Below are 21,669 nucleotides of genomic sequence, written 5' to 3'. Positions count from 1 at the left end.
ATGTCTCAGTCTACACAGCCTAATATATTATAAAACAGGAGCATTGTTCCTCCGAAACTGGTATAATCCTGTGTTTATAGACAACAGTGTTCATTTAATGCAGTCCTGTTTGCTTAATGCTGTAAATGCTTTAGGCATGAGAGGAACACTAGCCCTCTCCCATCAGCAACTAAATTAAGCCATTATGGCAGTACAGTCCAATTTCACTAGCAAACTGTGTTTGACCAGACCAATACTGAGCAATATCATACCCAGTGTACCTAGTATAATAAATGGCTGGCTGGATGTTGGAGTCCCGGGAGATCAAGAGACTCCCAGGGAGCTACATCTGCGTGAAGTGCATCCGGCTGCAGCTCTTTGAAGATTGTGTTAGGGATCTGGAGCAGCAGCTGGATAACCTTCAGCTTGTACAGGAGAGTGCGGAGATAATCGATCAGAGTTATAGGGAAGTAGTCAGATCAGGTTGGAAACGGATCTCAAGGGAGTCAAGTTGTTGAATGCATATGGATTGGCTTTTTAGAGCAGTTAATTGTTGAGTATACTAGGGGATCAGCTATGCTGGATTGGGTGTTATGTAATGAACTGGAGGTGATTAGGGAGCTTAAGATAAAAGAACTCTTAGGAGACAGTGATCACAATATGACTGAGTTCAACTTGAAATTTGATGGTGGAAAAAGTAAAGTCTGACATAGCAGTATTTCATTGGAGTAAAGGAAATTAGAGTGGTATGAGAGAGGAAAGTAAATTGGAAGGAGATGCAGTTAGTGGGAAGGCTGAGGATTAGGAAACCTTTAAAACCCTACAGAGAGCAACTGAAAGAATCATTAGGCGGGAAAAGATGAAATATGAAAGCAAGCTAGCAAATAATATCAAAGTGAATAGTAAAAGCTTTTTCATGTGTGTTAAAAATAAAAGAGAGTGGATATAGGACCACTAGAAATTGAGGCCAGAGGACAAGGAGATGACAGGTGAACTAAATGAGTATTTTGCATCAGTCTTCACTGTGGAAGACGCAAGCAGTGTGCCAGTTGTTGAAGGGTGTGAGGGAAGAGAAGTGGATGCAGTTACTATTACAAGGGAGAAGGTGCTCAAAAAACTGAAAAACCTAAGGTTACATAAGTCACCTGTACCAGATGAACTGCACTCTAGGGTTCTGAAAGAGGTAGCGGTAGAGATTATGGAGTCTTTAGTAATGATCTTCCAAAAATCAATGGACTCTGGCATGGTGCCAGATGACTGGAAAATTGCAAATGTCACTCCACTCTTTAAGAAAGGAGGAAGGCAGCAGGAAGGAAATTATAGACCAGTTAGCCTGACCTCAGTGGTTGGAAAGACATTGGAGTCAATTGGTAAGGATGAGGTTATGGAGTACTTGGTGACACAGGACAAGATAGGGCAAAGTCAGCATGGTTTCCTTAAGGGAAAATCCTGCCTGTCGAACCTGTTGTAATTCTTTGAGGAGATTACAAGCAGGATAGATAAAGTGGATACAGTCGATGTTGTGTATTTGGACTTTCAGAAGGCCACACATGAAGCTGCTTACCAAGTTAAGAGCCCATGTATTACAGGGAAGTCACTGGCATGGTTAGAGCATTGGCTGATTGGTAGGAAGCAGCAAGGGGGAATAAAAGGATCTTTTCTGGTTGGCTGCCAGTGACTGGTGGTGTTCTGCGGGGTCGGTGTTGAGACCGCTTCTTTTTAGATGATGGAATAGATGGCTTTGTTGCCAAGTTTGCAGATGATACAAAGATTGGTGGTGGGGCAGGTAATGTTGAGGAAACAGGTAGGCTGCAGAAGAACAGACAAATTAGAAAAATGGGCAAGAGAATGGCAAATGAAATACCATGTTGGAAAATGCATGGTCTTGCACTTTGATAGTAGAAATAAATGTGCGGACTATTTTCTAAACGGAGAAAATCCAAAAATCTGAGATGCAAAGGGACTTGGGAACCCTCGTGCAGAACACCCTGAAGGTTAACTTGCAAGTTGAGTCGATGGCGAGGAAGGCAAATGCAATGTTAGCATTCATTTCAAGAGCTCTAGAATACAAGAGCAGGGATGTGATACTGAAGCTTTAGAAGGCACTGGTGAGGCTTCATCCTTGAGTATTTTGAACAGTTCTGGGCTCCCCATCTAAGAAAAGATGTGCTGGCATTTGAGAGGGTTCAGAGAAAATTCACAAGGATGATTCTGGTAATGAAAGGGTTATCATACGAGGAACATTTGGTAGCTCTGGTTCTGTACTTGCTGGTATTCAGATGGATGAGGGGGAATCTCATTAAATCCTTTTGACTGTTGAAAGGCCTAGACAGAGTAGATATGGAAAGTATGTTTCCCATGGCGGGGGAGTCTAGGACAAGAGGGCACAGCCTCAGGATAGAGAGACGTCCATTTAAAAGAGGGATGCGAAGAAATTTTTTAGCCATAGAGTAGTGAATTTGTGAAATTTATTACCAGGTTGTTGGTATATTTAAGGCAGAGCTTAATAGGTTCTTGATTAGACATGGCATCAAAGGTTCTGTAGAGAAGGCCCGGGAGTGGGGCTGAGGAAGGGAAGTGGATCAGCCATGCTTGAATGGTGGAGCAGACTTGATGGGCCAAATGGCTTAATTCTGCTCCTGTGTGTTATGTCTTATATACACTGTGTTTGACTAGAACAAAACTGAACAAGATCATGTACACTGTGTGTCTGACCAGAACAAAACTGAACAAGATCATGTACCCTGTGTGTTTGACCAGACCAAAGCTGAATAAGATGATATAAACACAAGGATGCAATGTCGAGGTTTTATAAAGCGCTGGTGAGGCCTTACTTGGAGTATTGTGAGCAGTTTTGGGCTCCTTATCTTAGAAAGGATGTGCTGACACTGGAGAGGGTTCAAAGGAGGTTCATGAAAATGCTTCAAGGATTGAATAGTTTGTCATATGAAGAGTGTTTGATGGCTCTGGGCCTGTACTCACTGGAATTAATAAGAATGAGGATTGACCTAATTGAAAACTATCGAATGTCGAAAAGCCTCAATAAAGCGGATGTGAAGAGGATGTTTCCCATGTTGGGGGAGTCAAAGACCAGAGTACAAAGCTTCAGAATAGAGGGGCGACCTTTTAGAACGGTGATGAGGAGGGTTTTCTTTAGCCAAAGAGTGGTGAATCAGCGGACGTCATTGCCGCAGGCAGCTGTGGGGGCTAAGTTTTTATGTATATTTAAAGCAGAGGTTGATAGATTCTTGATTGGTCAGGCCGTGAAGGGACACAGGGAGAATGCAGGAGATTGGAGCTGAGAGGGGAAATGGATCAGCCATGATAAAATGGTGGAGTAGACTGGGTGGGCCAAATGGCCTAATTCTGCTCCTTTATCTTATGGTCTTTTCACATGTAATGTGTTTGATCAGACCAAAGCCGAGCAAGATCACAGGATCGTTTAATACTTAATGTATATTGTTTATCCATGTATTCTCAACAACACTTAAATGGATGTAGGGTAGCATAGCTGTTAGTGTAACAGCGCCAGTCTTAAGGAGTTTGTACATTCTCCCAGGGACCACATAGGTTTTCCTTCAGATGGTCCTGCTTCCTCCCACATTGCAAAGATGTACGGGTTAATAGATGAGTGAGCTGTGGCCATGTTCCGTTGGCACCAACAGCAGGATGATGCTTGCAGGCTGCCCCCAAGCACTTTCGGATTCTGTTGGTTATTGATGCAAACAATGCATTTCACTGTGTGTTTTGATATACATATGGTGAGTAAAACTAAGCGGGGTTCAAGTTAATGAATTGAGAACTTTTTCCCAGTTTGAAACATGTTAAAATCTTCGTTGTTTTAAGAATGCTATACAAATGCAAATAGTTTTCTCACTTTTGTATTATATAAAAGGAAAAATAGGAGCAAAACAGCAACGTCACATCTATGAAAGTTATTCTGTCTCTTCATGGCATCTACGAACATTACATTTATGGACATTGTACTGTCACCCCAACACATCTCTTGACGTTACACTGACTCCCTGTCATGTCTATTGACGTCGCACGGACTCCCCGGCCCGACCAGTGACGTCACACGGACTCCCCGGCCCGACCAGTGACGTCACACGGACTCCCCGGCCTGACCAGTGACGTTGCACGGACTCCCCGGCACGACCAGTGACGTCGCACGGACTCCCCGGCCTGACCAGTGACGTTGCACGGACTCCCCGGCACGACCAGTGACGTCGCACGGACTCCCCGGCCCGACCAGTGACGTCGCACGGACTCCCCGTCACGTCTAGTGACGTCGCACGGACTCCCCGGCCCGACCAGTGACGTCACACGGACTCCCCGGCCTGACCAGTGACGTTGCACGGACTCCCCGGCACGACCAGTGACGTTGCACGGACTCCCCGGCACGACCAGTGACGTCGCACGGACTCCCCGGCCGGACCAGTGACGTCGCACGGACCCCCAGTCACGTCTAGTGACGTCGCACGGACTCCCCGGCCCGACCAGTGACGTCGCACGGACTCCCCGTCAGGTCTATTGACGTCGCACGGACTCCCCGTCAGGTCTATTGACGTCGCACGGACTCCCCGTCACATATAGTGATGTCGCACGGACTCCCCGGCATGTCTAGTGACGTCGCACGGACTCCCCAGCCCGACCAGTGACGTCGCAGACTCCCCAGCACGTCCAGTGACGTCACACGGACTCCCCGTCACATATAGTGATGTCGCACGGACTCCCCAGCCTGACCAGTGACGTCACACGGACTCCCCGGCCCGACCAGTGACGTCACACGGACTCCCCGTCACGTCTATTGACGTCACACGGACTCCCCGTCACGTCTATTGACGTCACACGGACTCCCCGTCACGTCTAGTGACGTCACACGGACTCCCCGTCACGTCTAGTGACGTCACACGGACTCCCCGTCACGTCTAGTGACGTCACACGGACTCCCCGTCACGTCTATTGATGTCACACGGACTCCCCGTCACGTCTATTGACGTCGCACGGACTCCCCGGCCTGACCAGTGAAGTTGCACGGACTCCCCGTCACGTCTATTGACGTTGCACGGACTCCCCGACCCGACCAGTGACGTCACACGGACTCCCCGACCCGACCAGTGACGTCACACGGACTCCCCGACCCGACCAGTGACGTCGCACGGACTCCCCGGCCCGACCAGTGACGCCGCACGGACTCCCCGTCACGTCTAGTGACGTCGCACGGACTCCCCGGCCTGACCAGTGACGTCACACGGACTCCCCGGCCTGACCAGTGATGTTGCACGGACTCCCCGTCACGTCTATTGACGGCGCACGGACTCCCCGTCACGTCTATTGACGGCGCACGGACTCCCCGTCACGTCTATTGACGTCGCACGGACTCCCCGTCACGTCTATTGACGTCGCACGGACTCCCCGTCACGTCTATTGACGGCGCACGGACTCCCCGTCACGTCTATTGACGTCGCACGGACTCCCCAGCTGACCAGTGACGTCGCACGGACTCCCCGGCCCGACCAGTGAAGTTGCACGGACTCCCCGTCACGTGTAGTGACGTCGCACATACTCCCCGGCACATCCAGTGACGTCGCACGGACTCCTCGGCCCGACCAGTGACGTCGCACGGACTCCCCGGCCCGACCAGTGACGTCACAAGGACTCCCCGGCCCGACCAGTGACGTCGCACGGACTCCCCGGCACGTCCAGTGACGTCGCACGGACTCCCTGTCACGTCCAGTGACGTCACACAGACTCCCCGTCACGTCTAGTGACGTCGCACGGATTCCCCGGCCCGACCAGTGACGTTGCACGGACTCTCCGACACGTCCAGTGACGTCACACGGGCTCCCCGGCACGTCCAGTGACGTCGCACTGACTCCCCGTCACGTCTATTGACGTCGCACGGACTCCCCGGCACGTCTATTGATGTCGCACGGACTCCCCGGCCCGACCAGTGACGTCGCACGGACTCCCCGTCACATCTAGTGACGTCGCACAGACTCCCCGGCCTGACCAGTGATGTCCCACGGACTCCCGGCCTGACCAGTGACGTCGCACGGACTCCCCGGCCTGACCAGTGACATCGCACGGACTCCCCGGCACGTCCAGTGACGTCGCACGGACTCCCCGTCACGTCCAGTGACGTCGCACGGACTCCCCGTCACGTCCAGTGACGTCGCACGGACTCCCCGTCACGTATAGTGACGTCGCACGGACTCCCTGGCCCGACCAGTGACGTCGCACGGACTGCCCGGCCCGACCAGTGACGTCGCACGGACTCCCCGGCCCCACCAGTGACGTCGCACGGACTCCCCGGCCCGACCAGTGACGTCGCACGGACTCCCCGGCCCGACCAGTGACGTCGCACGGACTCCCCGGCCCGACCAGTGACGTCGCACGGACTCCCCGGCACGTCCAGTGACGTCGCACGGACTCCCCGTCACGTCCAGTGACGTCGCACGGACTCCCCGTCACGTCCAGTGACGTCGCACGGACTCCCCGTCACGTCCAGTGACGTCGCACGGACTCCCCGTCACGTCCAGTGACGTCGCACGGACTCCCCGGCCTGACCAGTGACGTCGCACGGACTCCCCGGCCTGACCAGTGACGTCGCACGGACTCCCCGTCACGTCTAGTGACGTCGCACGGACTCCCCGGCACGTCTAGTGACGTCGCACGGACTCCCCGGCACGTCTAGTGACGTCGCACGGACTCCCAGTCACGACCAGTGACGTCGCACGGACTCCCAGTCACGACCAGTGACGTCGCACGGACTCCCCGTCACGTCCAGTGACGTCGCACGGACTCTCCGTCACGTCCAGTGACGTCGCACGGACTCCCCGGCCAGACCAGTGACGTCGCACAGACTCCCCGTCACGTCTAGTGACGTCGCACGGACTCCCTGGCCCAACCAGTGACGTCGCACGGACTCCCTGTCATGTCTAGTGACGTCGCACGGACTCCCCAGCCCGACCAGTGACGTTACACAGACTCCCCGTCACTTCTGTGGATATTATACTGTCTCTTTATTTAATTTATTCAAATTGCCGTCAAACCTCTTTGCATCTTCCTTGCAATCCATGATGCCGCTTAGTTTTGTCATTAGCAAACTTAGAAATGTTATTATCACTTCATAAACATGAGAGATCCTGCTGATGCTGGAAATCCAGAACAACACACACAAAATACTGAAGGAACTCAGCAAGTCAGGCACTATCTTTGGAAATGAATAAACAGTTAACATCTCAGGCTGAGACCCTTCTTCGGGACTGGAACGGTAGGGGGAAGACATCAGAATAAAAAGGTGAGGGGTGGAAAAGGAGGATAGCTATAAGGCGATTAGTGAAGCCAGGCCAGTGGGAAAAGTCAAGGACTGCAGAAGAAAGTGTACCATAGAAGAATGGGAAGGAGAAGGGGACTGGGGAGGCGGTAGCATTAATAGGCAGGTGAGAAGAGCTAAGAGGCTATAGTGGGCAATAGGAAAAGAGTCGGGGCGGGGGGGGGCTTTTTTTTAACCGGAAGGAGAAATCAATCAACATACCATCAGATTGGAGGCTATCCAGGCAGAATATAAGGTGTTGCTCCTCCACACTGAGAGAGTCGACTCATCGTAGCATAAGAGGAGGCCATAGATCAACCTGTTAGAACAGGAATGCGAATAGGAATTAAAATGATTGGCGCTGGAAAATTCCGCTTTCACGGATGGAGCAGAGGTGCTCATCAAAGCAGTCACTCAATTTACGATGCGTCTCACCAACGTGGAGGACCGTCGGATACAATGGATGACTGAGAAGTGGTGCTACATCACCTGGAAGGACTGTTTGGGTCCCTGAGTGGAGGTGGAGGAGGAGATGAATGGCCAGGGGTAGCACCTTGGCTGCTTGCATGGAATCACGGAGGGAGTGATCACTGCGGAAAGTGGAGAGTTGGGGGGGAAGCTGAAGGTGTGTTTTGTAGTAGGATCCCTTTGGAGATGGTGGAGATTGCAGAGAATGATGCACTGGATGTGGAGGCTCATGGGGGTGGTAGGGAAGGACAAGAAGAACTCTATCCCTGTTAAGGCGACAGGAAGATGAGGTGAGCGCTGATGTCTGGGAATTGGAAGAGCTGCGGGTCAGGGTAGCATCAGTGGTGGAGGAATGGAAACCCTATTCTATTAGTTACTTTACCCAAGTCCTTGAAATTTATGCACTTAGTGGCAGGGCCCAATAATATCCTGTACCTAATAAAGTGGCCACTGAGTGTACGTATGTGATCTTCTGCTGCTGTAGCCCATCCATTTGACCTGTTGTGTGTTCAGAGATGCTCCTCTTCAGCCTTCGTCGTAATGTGTGGTTATTTGAGCTACTGTCACCTTTCTGTCAGCTTGAACCAGTTTGGCTGTTATCCTCTGACCTCTCATTAACAAGGCATTTTTGCCCATGGAACTGCCACGCACTGGATTTTGTTCTGTTGTTCACACCATTCTCTGTAAACATTCTCTTGTGTGTGAATATCCCAGGAGATCAGCAGTTTCTGAGATACTCAAACCACACTGTCTGGCACCAGCAATTATTCCATGGTCAAAGTCACTCAGATCACATTTCTTCCCCATTCTGAACAACAACGGAACCTCTTGACCATGTCTACATGCTTTTATGTATTGAGTTGCTGCCATATGATTAGTTGATTAGATATTTGCATTAATGAGCAGGTGTACTTGCCCACTCATTCAGTTTAATCAAAATGCCTTGAAAGCTCTTCTCTTTCTCCTTGTAACTGCAGAGAATGATGCACTGTCCCACTAAATTTTGTAATTAGCAAACGTAAAAATATTACTAACATCTATTATGGAAGTATGTATACATTATACAAACTTGAGACTCCTTACAGGCAGCCTCAAAACAAGAAACCCTAATGAAACCATAAAAAAACGAAAAACACCCAATGTGCAGAGAGAAAAAGAAACAAATTGTGCAAACAATAAAAGTAAACAAATAGCATTGTGAACAAAAGTGAGTCCTCGAACACAAAGCCTAGAGCAGGCCCACAGCCTCGGCCTCAGTTCATCACAGAGCAGAGCAGAATGTCAGAGCTCTCAGTCACGAAGCCTGGAGCAGCCGCAACAGACACACAGGCTCAGCGTCAGTGCAGTAAAGGGCCAAGTAAATGACTCTTCACCAATCTGGATAATTTGCCTCAACCAAATCGTTGAAAATTATAAATATTAGTTGTAGGCAGCCTATGGTCCCACACTGGATACCACCTGCCACCCCTGAGTAGGTCTCATTATTTCCCTTCAGTTTGCTGTCTGTGAGCCAGCGTTCAGTCTATCCCAGGATATTGCCAAAATCCCATGGGCTTGAATTTTGCTCTCTAACCAGTTGTCTGCATCTTCAGGTAAGTGTCTTCTATTCACAGCTTTTAGCACTTTCTGTACAACTGGCTAGGCAGACTCTGTTTATTTTCCTTTTTTTAATAGTGGGGGGAGGTTAGAAAACTTATTATTAAAAATTTATTGAGATACAACGTGGAATCAGCCCTTCCAGTCCTTCGAGCCTCACTGCACAGCAACCCCTGATTTAATCCGAGCCTAATCACGGGACAATTTACAATGACCAATTAACCTAACAACCGGTACGTCTTTGGACTGTGGGACAAAACCAGAGCACCCGGAGGAAAGCTACACTTTCACAGGGAGAACAGGCAGCGGTGGAATTGAACCCAGGTCGCTGGCTCTGTAAAGCATTCTGATAACCACTATGCCACCGTGTAAAATGTAAATTTATAAGGTGAAAAATAGAAATATCTGAAATAATATTACCAGCATGACTTGTATTATATTTTGAGATGACATGCAGTTAAGTAGCTTGTAAAGCATTTTTACCATTTAGTGCAGCATAGTTGTAAGTTGAAAAATTACTTACTGCCTGTTACGCCACTGATGATCAAGGCAGCAATGAAGGTCCTCAATCACTAGCGATGTTCAGGGTTTCCTTCTTCATGTCAGTAGCTTCCTCTCGATTTTCACTACTGTCAGTCACACTAGTCCGGAATGGAGATTCAGGAATACCATCACACTCAGATATAGAAAGATTCTTCATTGCTGTTTCTGTAACAATTTTGTTACTGTACTGAGCTGAACATCCAAAACTGGAGGACCAGTGGACTGCCCTTAGTTTGGCCTCTACCCTTTGACCTGTTTGGCATGTGTGACCCTACCAGGAGCCAAAGCATAAATCCCTGATACCAACCAACATAGCTCTCCGGGTCATTGAAGCACACAAGCCTCCAAACCTTACAACAAGGTTAGGGTCCTCTTAGAAGAAGTTAAAATATGCAGCAGGCAATTTGCGTATAGCAAGCTCTCTGAAAGAATGCAATGTAATGCCAAATTATCTATTTCATGGGTGGTGTTCTGATGTATGTGATGGTTAAATGTTTGTTGTGTATTGGATTGACATCTGACTGGTAGGAGGGTGCTACCAAAAAGCTAGGAATCCTCAAAATCAGGTTTATTATCGTGGAATATGTTTAGAAACAGAGATGAGGAATTTCTTTAGTCAGAAAACAGTCTGTGGAATTTGTTGTTACAGATGGCTGTGGAGGCCAAGTGATTGGGTATATTTAAAGCAGAGGTTGATAAGTTCTTGATTAGTAAGAGTTTGAAAGGTTATGGGGCGAAAGCAAGAAAAATGGAGTTGAGAGGGATAATAAATGAAGGAATTGCGGAGCAGACTTGATAGGCTGAATAGTCTAATCCTGGTCTTCTGATCAAATATGTAGTTTTTACTATTTATTTATTGGGCTAGAGCAAGGAACAGGCCCTTCCAGCCCCTCGAGCTGCGTTGCCCAGTAATCCCCCAACTTAACTCTCACCTAATCACGGGACAATTAACAATGACCAATTATCCTACCAACCGGTACGTACGTCTTTGGACTGTGGGAGGAAACCCATGCGGTCACAGGGAGGGACAATACAAACTGCTTACACGTGTTTTGGTGGCAGCAGTACAGTACACTGCAAACAATTACTATAAGTTATGACAAGATATATATAAAAGTAGTGCAAAATAAAGCAAAGTAGTGAGGTAGTGTTTTTGGGGTCATGAACACTACAGAAATCTAATGCCGGAGAGGAAAGAAGCTGTTCTTAAAGTGCTGAGTGTGGATCATCACTGTAATGCACTGAATACCATATGGAACTGTTGGCCTGGGTTATGATGGAATTATTTTATATCGTTACTACTGTGGCTTGTGCGGTAAGCCTTTTTAAATTGCAGAGTTCCAGAAAGAGCTGAAGTCCCAGCGCCTGGTTGTAGTGACGTTGATTGAGGGATGAATATTGGGCCAGGAGTTTGAGGTTAACTTCCCTGCTGTATGGAGTCATTCTACTGGATTGGTCCCCGTTCCACGGAGTCTTTCCATGGGATCATTAATCTGTAACACTGATGGTGTTTGCGTCTTGCTTTAATACCTGCAGCCATCGGACTCCTGGACCGGCTTTACTTGCCTCAGTGCTGAACTGGCTTCGTGGCTGTGGACTCACTTTCGGGGAATCTGCAGCTTATGTTCTGGGTATTATTTGTATACTTTCTATTGTTTGCACAATTCGTTTTTTTTTCACACATTGAATGTTTGTCGTTCTTGGTTGTGTGGAGTTTTCGTGGATTCTATTGTATTTCTTTGTTTTGTGGCTGCCTACAAGGAGACGAATCTCAAGGCTATATATAGAATTCATACTTTGATAACAAATTTACTTTCAACTTTAAAGAGATCTTTAAATATTAGCTTTATTTGTTGCATGTACATTGAAACCTAGTGAAATGCATTGTTTGCATTAACAAACAACACAGTCCGAGGATTGTGCTGAGGGTGACCCACAACTCTCACCACGCTCCTGGCACCAGCGTAGCATGCCCACAGTTTACCTGTGCATCTGTAGAACGGGTAGGAAACTGGATCACTTGGAGGAACCCCCATGTGGTCATGAGTTGTACGTACAAACTCCTTGCAGACAGCAGTGGGAATTGGACTTTAGTCGCTAACACTGTAAAGTTTTGTGACGCTCGGGGGGTGGGGGGGGGACATGGTCAGCAGTCCGTCCCTGCATTTCTAATGACCAGTACTGTCTATTGTTGTTGTGTTAAAATGCTTTTGTGGGATTATGGTGGGAAGTTCTAGTTCATTTATTGTTACATTTTAGCTTGGGTTATACAGTTATTCACTTATGTATTTGTAACTGGGGTGTGTGATGGTCACCTCCCACGTCTGTGTGAGACTGGGGGGTGCTCTCTGGGTCGTGGTGCCCAGTCTGTTTTGTGTCTATCACAATAAAACGCTTGTTGAGTTCAATGAGCTTCCTCGTCTGTCATTATGGACCAAATGCTCACCACAGTATTATGCTAACTGCTAACACACACAAAATGCTGGAGGAACTCAGCAGGCCAGGCAGCATCTATAGGAAAAAGTACAGTTGACATTTTGGGCCGAGACCCATTTCGGGCCAAGAAGGGTCTCAGTCTGAAACGTCAACTGTACTTTTTTCCATAGATGCTGCCTGGCCTGCTGAGCTCCTCCACCATTTTGTGCGTGTTGCTTGGATTTCCAGCATCTGCAGATTTTCTCTTGTTTGATGCTAACTGCTATGCTACTGTGCCCCCCCCACCCATTTAAAAGTTTCCTAGCTTAGTATCGCACCAAGATTTCGCACCCTATGTATTTTGTGTGGCAGTATGGAGAATTGGCTCTACCAAAGGAGGTGTAAGGTGTTCCTTCCCTACGCTAGCTGGCAGGTCACCCTTGGGCAAAGTGTAACACCTCCTTAGACCCCCCCCCCCCCCCCCCGATTAGGGTCACATGAAGCCGTGGAAGCAGATGGTGGATAGGTATATGAGTAGCTGGTGCATATCACAAATCCTGGTTCAAAGTACTTCTATGTCACCATATGCAACCCCGAGATTTATTTTTCTGTGGGCATACTCAGCAAATCTATAGAATAGTAACTATAACAGGATCAATGAAAGATAACCACAAGGCAGAAGACAACAAATTACGCGAGTGCAAATATAAATAAATAGCAATAAATAATAAGAACATGAGATAATGAGATAGAGTCCTTGAATTGACATCATTTGTGGGTAGAAACATCTTAATGATGGGACAAGTGAGTGTAGTTATCCCCTTTTGTTTTGGAGCCTGATGGGTGAGGAGTAGTAACTGTTCCTGAAACCTGGCGGTGAGAGTCCTGAGACTCTTGTACCTTCTACTTGATGGCAACAGTGAGAAGAGAGCATGGTCTGGGTAATGGGAGTCCCTGAGGATGGATGCTGCTTTCCTACAACAGCGTTTCATGTGGATGTGTTCAATGGTTTTACCAATCATAAACTGGGTTATGCGACCACTAGCACCAGGCAGGCAATCTATGAAGAGTATTAATAGATGCTGGGTCACTTGTCTTTTAAAGACACTGCCCAGAAGAAGGTAATGGCAAGCCACTTCTGTAGAACTGTTTGCTGTAAACAATCATGGTCATGGAAAGATCCTCATTGCCTACATCATACGACCCAGCACTTAATGAATAAGCAACATATGTTCAAGTCTCTTAAACTCGTGAGCTCTGACTCACTGGTGAGGGTACTGTGCAACTAGCCCTCTGAATGTGTAAGTCTCCAATCTTCAAATATTTACTTAACCAGCAGAGGCCTCTTAATTGACCTCTGTATGATCCCATTATCTATTTGAAATAATGTGTATATTAACTTTAAATGTTACGTGCTTAACCTTATAAAGGTTCCTTTCACCTGCACAAGATATTTGCTGGTGATATGTATCTGCATTGCCAATCATTATATTCTATTGCATGGGACAGGAATATAAAGGAAGTGAATAGAAATTTGGAAAGAACCTTGAATTGCTTCATGAGTAGAAAGCTCCTTGAGAGGATTATCTCTTTTCCCTTTCATTGATCGGCTAAACGTGCTGATTCATGACTGCAGTGTAGATAGCAGCTGAACTCTGAGAATACTAACAATGGACACTAAGAGAGCAAAATGCCATGCAGCCCATCGGGTCTGCTTGGCCATTCAGTCGTTGTCATCACTCTCAACCTCGTTCTCCTGCCTTCTTCCCATAACCTTTGACACTTGACTGATTTAGAACCTATCAACTTTTGCTAAATATAAACATGAGAAAGTCTGCAGACGCTGGAAATTCAAAGGCGAAGCGTTTGCCCAGTTGGACAACAATGAAGGTCCTTCATTTCTGGCGATGTTCAGGGCTTCCTTCATTGTGTCAGTAACTTCCTCTGGAAATCCAAAACAACATACACAAAATGCGGGTTGAGCTCAGCAGGTCAGGCAGCTTCTATGAGAAGAAGTAACAGTTGATGTTTCAGGCCGATGCCCTTCTTCAGAACTGAAGGAAGAGGGAAGATGCCGGACTTGGCCTCTACAACCATCTGTGACAATGAATTCCACAGATCACCACCCTCTGGTAAAGAAATTCTTCCTCATCTCTATTCTAAAGGGACATCCTTCTATTCTGAGAATGTGCACCTGATCCACTATTGGAAACATCCTCTGTATGTCTATCTAGGCCAAGGGTTTCCAACTTATTTTTCTGCATTGCACCCCTACCATTAACAGAGGGGTCCATAGATCCCAGGTTGGGAACCCTTGATCTAGGCCTTGCAGTACTCAAGTGGTTTGGAGAGGAGCGGCCACCAGTATAAATTTATTCAGGTTATTTGATTAACTGCGTTTGAAGTATGATTGATGGACGCTACCTGTAAGATCGATTCCCGCTGCTGTCTGCAAAGAGTTTGTGCATCCTCCCTGTGATCATGCAGGTTTCCTGTGGGTGCTCCAGATTTCTCCCACATTCCAAAGATATACGGTTGGGTTAGTGAGTTGTGGACATGCTATGTTGCTAATGGAAGCATGGTGACACTTGCCTGCTGCTCAGCGCAATCATTACTGATTTGATTTAATACAAATAACGCATCTCACTGTGTTTCAATGCACGTGTTATAAATAAAGAATCTTGTTTCCTTTCGTATTTCTAGTATTTCATTAAATTCTTTCTTTTTGCATTTGCATATCAATTCAACTTTTAAAAACAAAAAGGAAATGCTTTGACCTGGAGCTTTCTGGAATCATGCAGCTGGCATGTTCTATCAAATGTGGGCGTAGGTTTGGGCTCCCATATGAGAATGCACGAAAGTACTGAACTTCTACAACACTGACGCTGCTAGCAGGAGCTCTGTGCTTCAGTGCTGAACTCCTTGCAGCTTGCCAGTAGTCCCTTCACTAGGAACACCCAGTTAACACCCAGTGCCCTAACTAATGTTTAAAGAAGAAGAAGAAGAAAGCCCTTAACTCTGAGTGGAGTCATCGGGACGCTGTCATGACAGCATTTTCTTAGCAGGCTTTCTTATTTTTACGAGGCTGAGTTGCAAGCTCGACGCTCAACCCAGCACAGATGGAAAGCGTGCAAGGGAGCCGGCTGGTTTCGAACTCGGGAGCCTTCGCTCCGAAGTCAGGCGCTGATGCCACTATGCCACCAGCTGGCCTAACTAATGTTTACACCTTGGGGTAATCTTCTGTTGAGAAAGATTACTTTTCTAATTTTACAGCCTTCTTCATGAAAGCTTACTACGTGGCAATTAGTTGCTATATATTTCTTTGTCACAACAGTGTTATTTGTGGTTAAAGCTAGCAGAGGCCATCTGTGAATGGAGAGGAGTTGTTGCCTGTATAAAGCTGTGTGCATTTTTTGAGTTCACTTTCTCAGTACAGTGGATTCTGGTTAATTGGGACACATTGGGACCAGTACATTTTGGCTCAATTAGCTGAGTTTCATGGAACTAGTTAAAAAGACAAACAAAAAAGACAAACTACTGGGCATTCAACCAGTGTGCAAAGGACAACAAACTGCAAATACAAAAAGAAAGAATAATAATAATAAACAAATAAGCCATAAATATCAAGAACATGAGGTGAAGAGACCTTGAAAGTGAGTTCATTGGTTGTGGAAACAGTTCAATGATGGAGCAAGAAAAATTGAGTGAAGTTACCCCATTTGGTTCAAGAGCCCGATGGTTGAGGGGTGATAACTGTTCCTGAACATGGTGTTGTGAGTTCTGAGGCTCTTGTACCTTCTTCCTGATGGTAGCAAGAAGAAAGCATGAACTAGATAGTGGGGCTCCCTGATGTAAAAATGCCTAATGCCAAATAACTTGAATTTCCTGTCTATGTTAGTAGCTAAATACTATCTTGCTTCCTCTTTCCTCATAAACACGAAATTCTGCAGATGCTGGAAATCCAGAGCAACATAAGCAAAATGCAGGAAGATCTCAGCAGTTCAGACAGCATCTATAGAGAGGAATGAAGAGTCAATGATTTGGGCCGAGACCCGGCATCAGGAATGGAATGGAAAGGGGCAGAAGCCAGAATAAAAGGGGGGGGAGGGGGGAGGTGAGGGAGTACAAGCTGGAAGGTGATGGGTTGTAGGGTTAAGAGCTGAAAAAGGTAGAATCTGATAGGAGATGAGAGTGGGCCACAGGAGAAAGGGAAGGAGGAGTGGAATCAGAGAGAGGTGATAGGCAGATGAGGAGAAGATAAGGGGTAAGAGTGAAGCCGGAATGGAAAAAGGAAAATGTGTGAGGGGGTTGAAATTACCAGAAAGTGGCTATGGAGACCAGGTCACTGGGTGTATTTAAGATGGCGATTAGTTAAGAAGTAAAAGATTGTGGGGAAAAGACAGGAGTCTAGGGTTGAGAGGGAAATGATCAACCATGTTGAAATGATGGAGCAGAATTGATGGGACAAATTGCCTAATTTTTCTCCTATGTCTTATGGTCATATGAAATTAGAGCAGTCAATATTCATGCCATCAGGTTTGCTACCCAGACAGAGTTTGAGGTTTTGCTTCTCCAACCTTAGTGGCAGTAGAGGTGGCCGTGGACCAACATGCCAGAATGGAAATACAGATTGTAATTAAAATGGTTGACCAGCAGGAAATACTGCTTGTCACAGAGGGAGTGAAGGTGTTGGATATAGCGGTCCCCCAGTCTACATCGGGTCTCAACCACTGTAAAGGAGGCCACCCTGAAGACTCACAGGTGAAGTGTTGCACAGGGAAGGACTGTTTGAAACCCTGCTTAGTGGTGACGGCAGAGGTGAACGGGCAGGTGTAGCACTTTTTCCGTTGGCAGGGATAAGATCCTAACAGGTTCTACCACTAATCAGAAAACGAATCTCAGGGTTGTATATGGTGACATATAAGTACTTTGATAATAAATTTACTTTGAACTTAAAATTTGCTTTTAAACTGGTAGAATAGCGAAGTATGATCAGATATGATGTATTTTGTTGTATGTTTCAATGTACATGTGAAAAATAAATCTTTTAAAATAAGCCATCTTTATAATCTTTAACTTCATCTCCCACAACCTCCCCCATCCTTCAGTCCAGAGGAACAGTCTTGACTGAGACGTCAACTGTCTATTCCCCTCCGCAGATGCTGCCTGAACAGTAGAATTCCTGTAGTACCTCATTTGTTTGCTTTGTTTCTTAGCCACTGTGTTATAGAGTGACAAATTATTTTTTGTTTTGCAGATGAAGCGAGCATTGATCAGTTCTCCTCCACTGGACATGCTCCCACCCCCAGAGGGAAGGAAATCCAGAGCATGGTTTTGCCTCAAGGCCTCTGGTATCGGTGCCAGACCTCGTCTGTTTACGCCATACATCGAGGAAGCCAAGGCAAGTTGATATAAAGCAACTAGTTCATTTTACCAGTATTAGAATGCAGCAGTTCAAAATATTGCAGAGAAATGCTGTAGTTAAGTGTTGCCATTGGGCAGAAGGTACAGAAGCCTTAGATCCCACACCACCAGGTTAGGAATAGTTATTACCCTTCAACCATCAGTTTTCTGAACCAGCATGGTTAACTTCACTCACCTCAACATTGAATTGATTCCACAACTTATAGATTCACTTTCAGGGACTCGACAACTCATGTTCTCAGTATTATTTATTTACTTATTTATGTACTATTAATTTTATTTATTTTTTGTATTTGCACAGTTTGTCTTTTGCACATTGATTGTCAGTCTTTGTAGCTTTTCTTTGATTTTGTAGTGTTTTTTTGTTCTACCCTGAATGCCTGCAAGAAAATGAATCTCAGGGTAGTATATGGTGACATAAAATCAAATCAAATCAAGTTCAATTTTAATTATCGTTCAACCATACATGAATACAGCTGAATGAAACAGCATTCCTCTGGAGCTAACGTACAAAATGTACACAGCACGTTCAAAATAACAAGCAAAACAAAACATAGTAATGCCAAAAAAAAACATAGCCAAGTCTCTGAGCGACATGTCCCGCAAATTGATGGTACAGTTCCCAGCAGTGCGCAGACGCACACAATCCAGCCTGTCGTTCCACTGATGGAGCATTGGAAAACAGCTCCGACAGGAAAGGCCACCCCCAGTGGAGCACGGAGCCACGCTGCACCACCTTCGGCGTCCCCTCTCCTGGTCAGCAGCAGCAGGTAAGCCCGTGGCTTGAGGCCTAGTCTTTGCCACAACCAAGGCCACGCAGCTGCTCTGCTGTCTGTCGAACCACCAAACAAGGGAAACAGGCCAGCCGCATCTTATATTATCAATATCACGTATTTTGATAATTACTTTGAAGTCTGTACAGCCATATCTTTAATGCATCCAGCCCGTGACATTATATAAAACCCACGGCTCGTTCCACCTCACTTCCTTGTTTGTTAACTCGTGACTTAATGCTTGCTAATTAGCAGTGGGTTTTATTTGTCCTGTGAGTCTGCATATTGCTTTAAAGTAAAACTTTATTAACAAGATATGTATCTGTCACCATATTTATTTTTATATATTTATTTAAAGCTACAACGCAGAATAGGTCCTTCCGGCCCTTTGAGCCTTGCCACCCAGCAATTGCCCAATTTAGTCATAGCCTAGTCACGGGACAATCTGCAATGACCAATTAACCTACCTACCATCCGGTGCTGAGGGAGGAAACCAGACCAGACCACCCGAGGAAACCCACACAGTCACGGGGGAGAACGTGCCAACTCCATACAGACAGTGGCGGGAATTGAATCCCAGTCGCTGCTACTGTAAAACATCGTGCTAACCACTACGTTACCGTTACGCTTGAGATTCATTTTCTGGCAGGCGTTCACAGTAGAACAAAGAAATGCAATAGAATCGGTGAAAAACTGCACACAAACAAAGTCTGACAAACAACAATGCAAAAGAAGGAAACTGTGCAAATACAAACAAAATAATAATGAAAATAAATAACACTGAGCACATGAGGTATAGAGTCTTTGAAAGTGAGTCCATAGGTTGTGGAGTCACTTCAGAGCTGAGATGAGTGAAGTTATTCACGCTGCTTTAGGAGCCTGATAGGTGAAGGTTAACAACTGTTCCAATGGCTCCTGTACCACCTCTCAACAGCAAAAAGAAGAGAGCATGGTCTCGATGGTGGAGGTCCCTTCTAAAAGGACGCCTCTCTATTCTGGTCCTAGACTCTCCCACCGCAGGAAACATCCTCTCCACATCCACTCTTATCAAGGCCTTTCAATATTCAACAGGTTTTAATTAGGTCACCCCTCATTCTTCTGAGTTCTAGTGAGGACTGGCGTTGAGCCATCAAAGACTCATCAAAAGACAAGCAGTTCAATCCTGGAATCCTTTTCGTGAACCTCCTTTGAACCCTCTTCAGTGTCAATACATGCCCTCTAAGATAAGGGACCCAAAGCTGCTTACAAGTGAGGCCTCACCAGTGTTTTATAAAGCCTCAACATTTCATCCTTTTATATTCTAGCTCTCTTGAAATGAATGTTGACATCATGTTTGCATTTCTCACCACCAACTCAACCTGCAAAATAACCTCTAGGGAATCCTGCATAAGGACGCCCAAGTTCCTTTGCGCCTCCAGTTTTTGAGTTTTCTCTCCATGAATACCTATGGCCATTTTGCCAAAGTGAGCACTCAAGTATGCAGCATTTTAAAAAGAAAAGTCTTGATCTATTTATGCAGCATTTAATATTAGAAATTCATTTTCTCAGCATTGTTCTGCTCTGAAGAGAGATTAAGAGGTGTTCAGAATTATGAAGGACTTTGATAAGAGTAGGTCACCATTGCCCAAGAGGAGGGTAAAATTTAATTTTTATTTAGAGATACTGCACATTTGGAGAATCTGTGGAATTTGTGGCCACAGGTGGCTGTGGAGACAAGTCATTGGGCATATTTAAGGCAGAGGTTGATAGATTCTTGATTAGTCAAGGCATGAAGAGATGCGGGGAGAGGGAAAATGGATCGGCCATGGTAAAATGGCAGAGCAGACTCAATGGGCCACATGGCCCAGTCCTACTCCTATATCTTACAGTTTAATGCAACAGGCCCTTCCAGCCCATTGAGCCCACACCACCCAATTACACCCACGTGGCCTATTTATTTATCTATTGAGGTATAGTGCAGAACAGGCCCTTCGAGACCCGCCACCCAGCAATCCCAGCCTAATCACAGGACAGTTTACAACAACCGATGAACCTACCAACCAATACAACTTTGGAGTGTGGGAGGAAACCGGAGCACCCGGAGGAAACCCACACAGTCACGGGGAGAACGTACAAACTCCTTACAAGCAGCTGCGTGAATTGACCTTGGGTTGCTGGTGCTGTAAAGTGTTGTGCTAACCACTACTCAACTATGCCAGCCATAAAAAGCCAGTGAAATGGGTGTAAAATGAGGGGCTAACACAAAATTGCAAATAAGAATCATTTTTTAGTATAAAATTGATCTGTAAGCAATGCACTGTCTGAAAGGGAATTGGAAACTAATCCATTGTTAACTTTCAAAGAGAAGTCAGTGTGTACTTGAAGGAGTGGAAAAGGACGAACGTATAAGCCTTTGGGGTAACCTAGAGGAGTGTATGTAATTGGTTGGAACTTTCAAAGACTTGTTACATTTGCGATAGGCCAAATGGCTTCTTGGCTCATGTGTTTCTCAATTGTGGCTGACTTTGCATACTGACTGATTAGTAATCCCCACTCTCCACAGATTTTACAGCACTCAAATATAGTCCATTGGTTCACTGAATACATTTAGTTTAATTCAGAAAATGTGTAGCTTGGGTGGTTAATGGCTGGGTTGTGTTGTTCTCTGATCTTGGCGCTTTAATTCCCAATGTTTCATCACCATATGAGGAGACATCATCAGTGCGCGGTTAATTGTGATGTATCTTATGCATGCACTGTCCTTCCCTATCATATTCCTCCTCTTAGACTACACACACAAAATGCTGGAGGAACTCAGATCAGGCAGCATCTATGAAAAAGAGTAAACAGTTGGCACTTGGAGCAGAAACTCTTCTTCGGGACTGTGAAGGAAGGGAGAAGATGCCAGAATAAAAAAGTGGGGACAGGAGGAAACAGGCCAGTTGGAAGGTGATAGGTGAAGACAGGTGGGGGGGGTAGGCAAGTGAGAAGAAGGTGAAAGGTCAGAGTTGGGGAAAGGGTTTAATTCCAGGTGTAATATAAGGTGTTGCTCCTCCACACTGAAATACAATCAGCTTACAGCCTTTTCACCAGCTTTTAACCCTCCTATGGGCAATAAAGACTTCTGCTCGTATCATAGTCCTAAACAAGTCTGAACATCAAAGCAGAACA

The 21,669-nt window shown here is 46.2% G+C and overlaps 1 protein-coding gene across 3 annotated transcripts in view; it reads left to right on the top strand.

The window, feature by feature from the left end:
• Positions 1 to 21,669, top strand: part of LOC140206209 (BTB/POZ domain-containing protein 7-like) — a 172,867-nt gene that overhangs the window by 131,675 nt on the left and 19,523 nt on the right. For all 3 annotated transcript variants that reach the window (XM_072274518.1, XM_072274519.1, XM_072274521.1), the window contains one exon: positions 17,580 to 17,723. In XM_072274518.1, the coding sequence (XP_072130619.1) occupies positions 17,580 to 17,723 (144 nt within the window). The remainder of the gene's footprint in view (positions 1 to 17,579; positions 17,724 to 21,669) is intronic.

The sequence above is a fragment of the Mobula birostris genome, chromosome 12, assembly GCF_030028105.1.
Source record: "Mobula birostris isolate sMobBir1 chromosome 12, sMobBir1.hap1, whole genome shotgun sequence".
In the NCBI taxonomy this organism is placed as follows: Eukaryota; Metazoa; Chordata; class Chondrichthyes; order Myliobatiformes; family Myliobatidae; genus Mobula; species Mobula birostris.
This window is presented reverse-complemented; position numbering and strand designations above follow the sequence as displayed.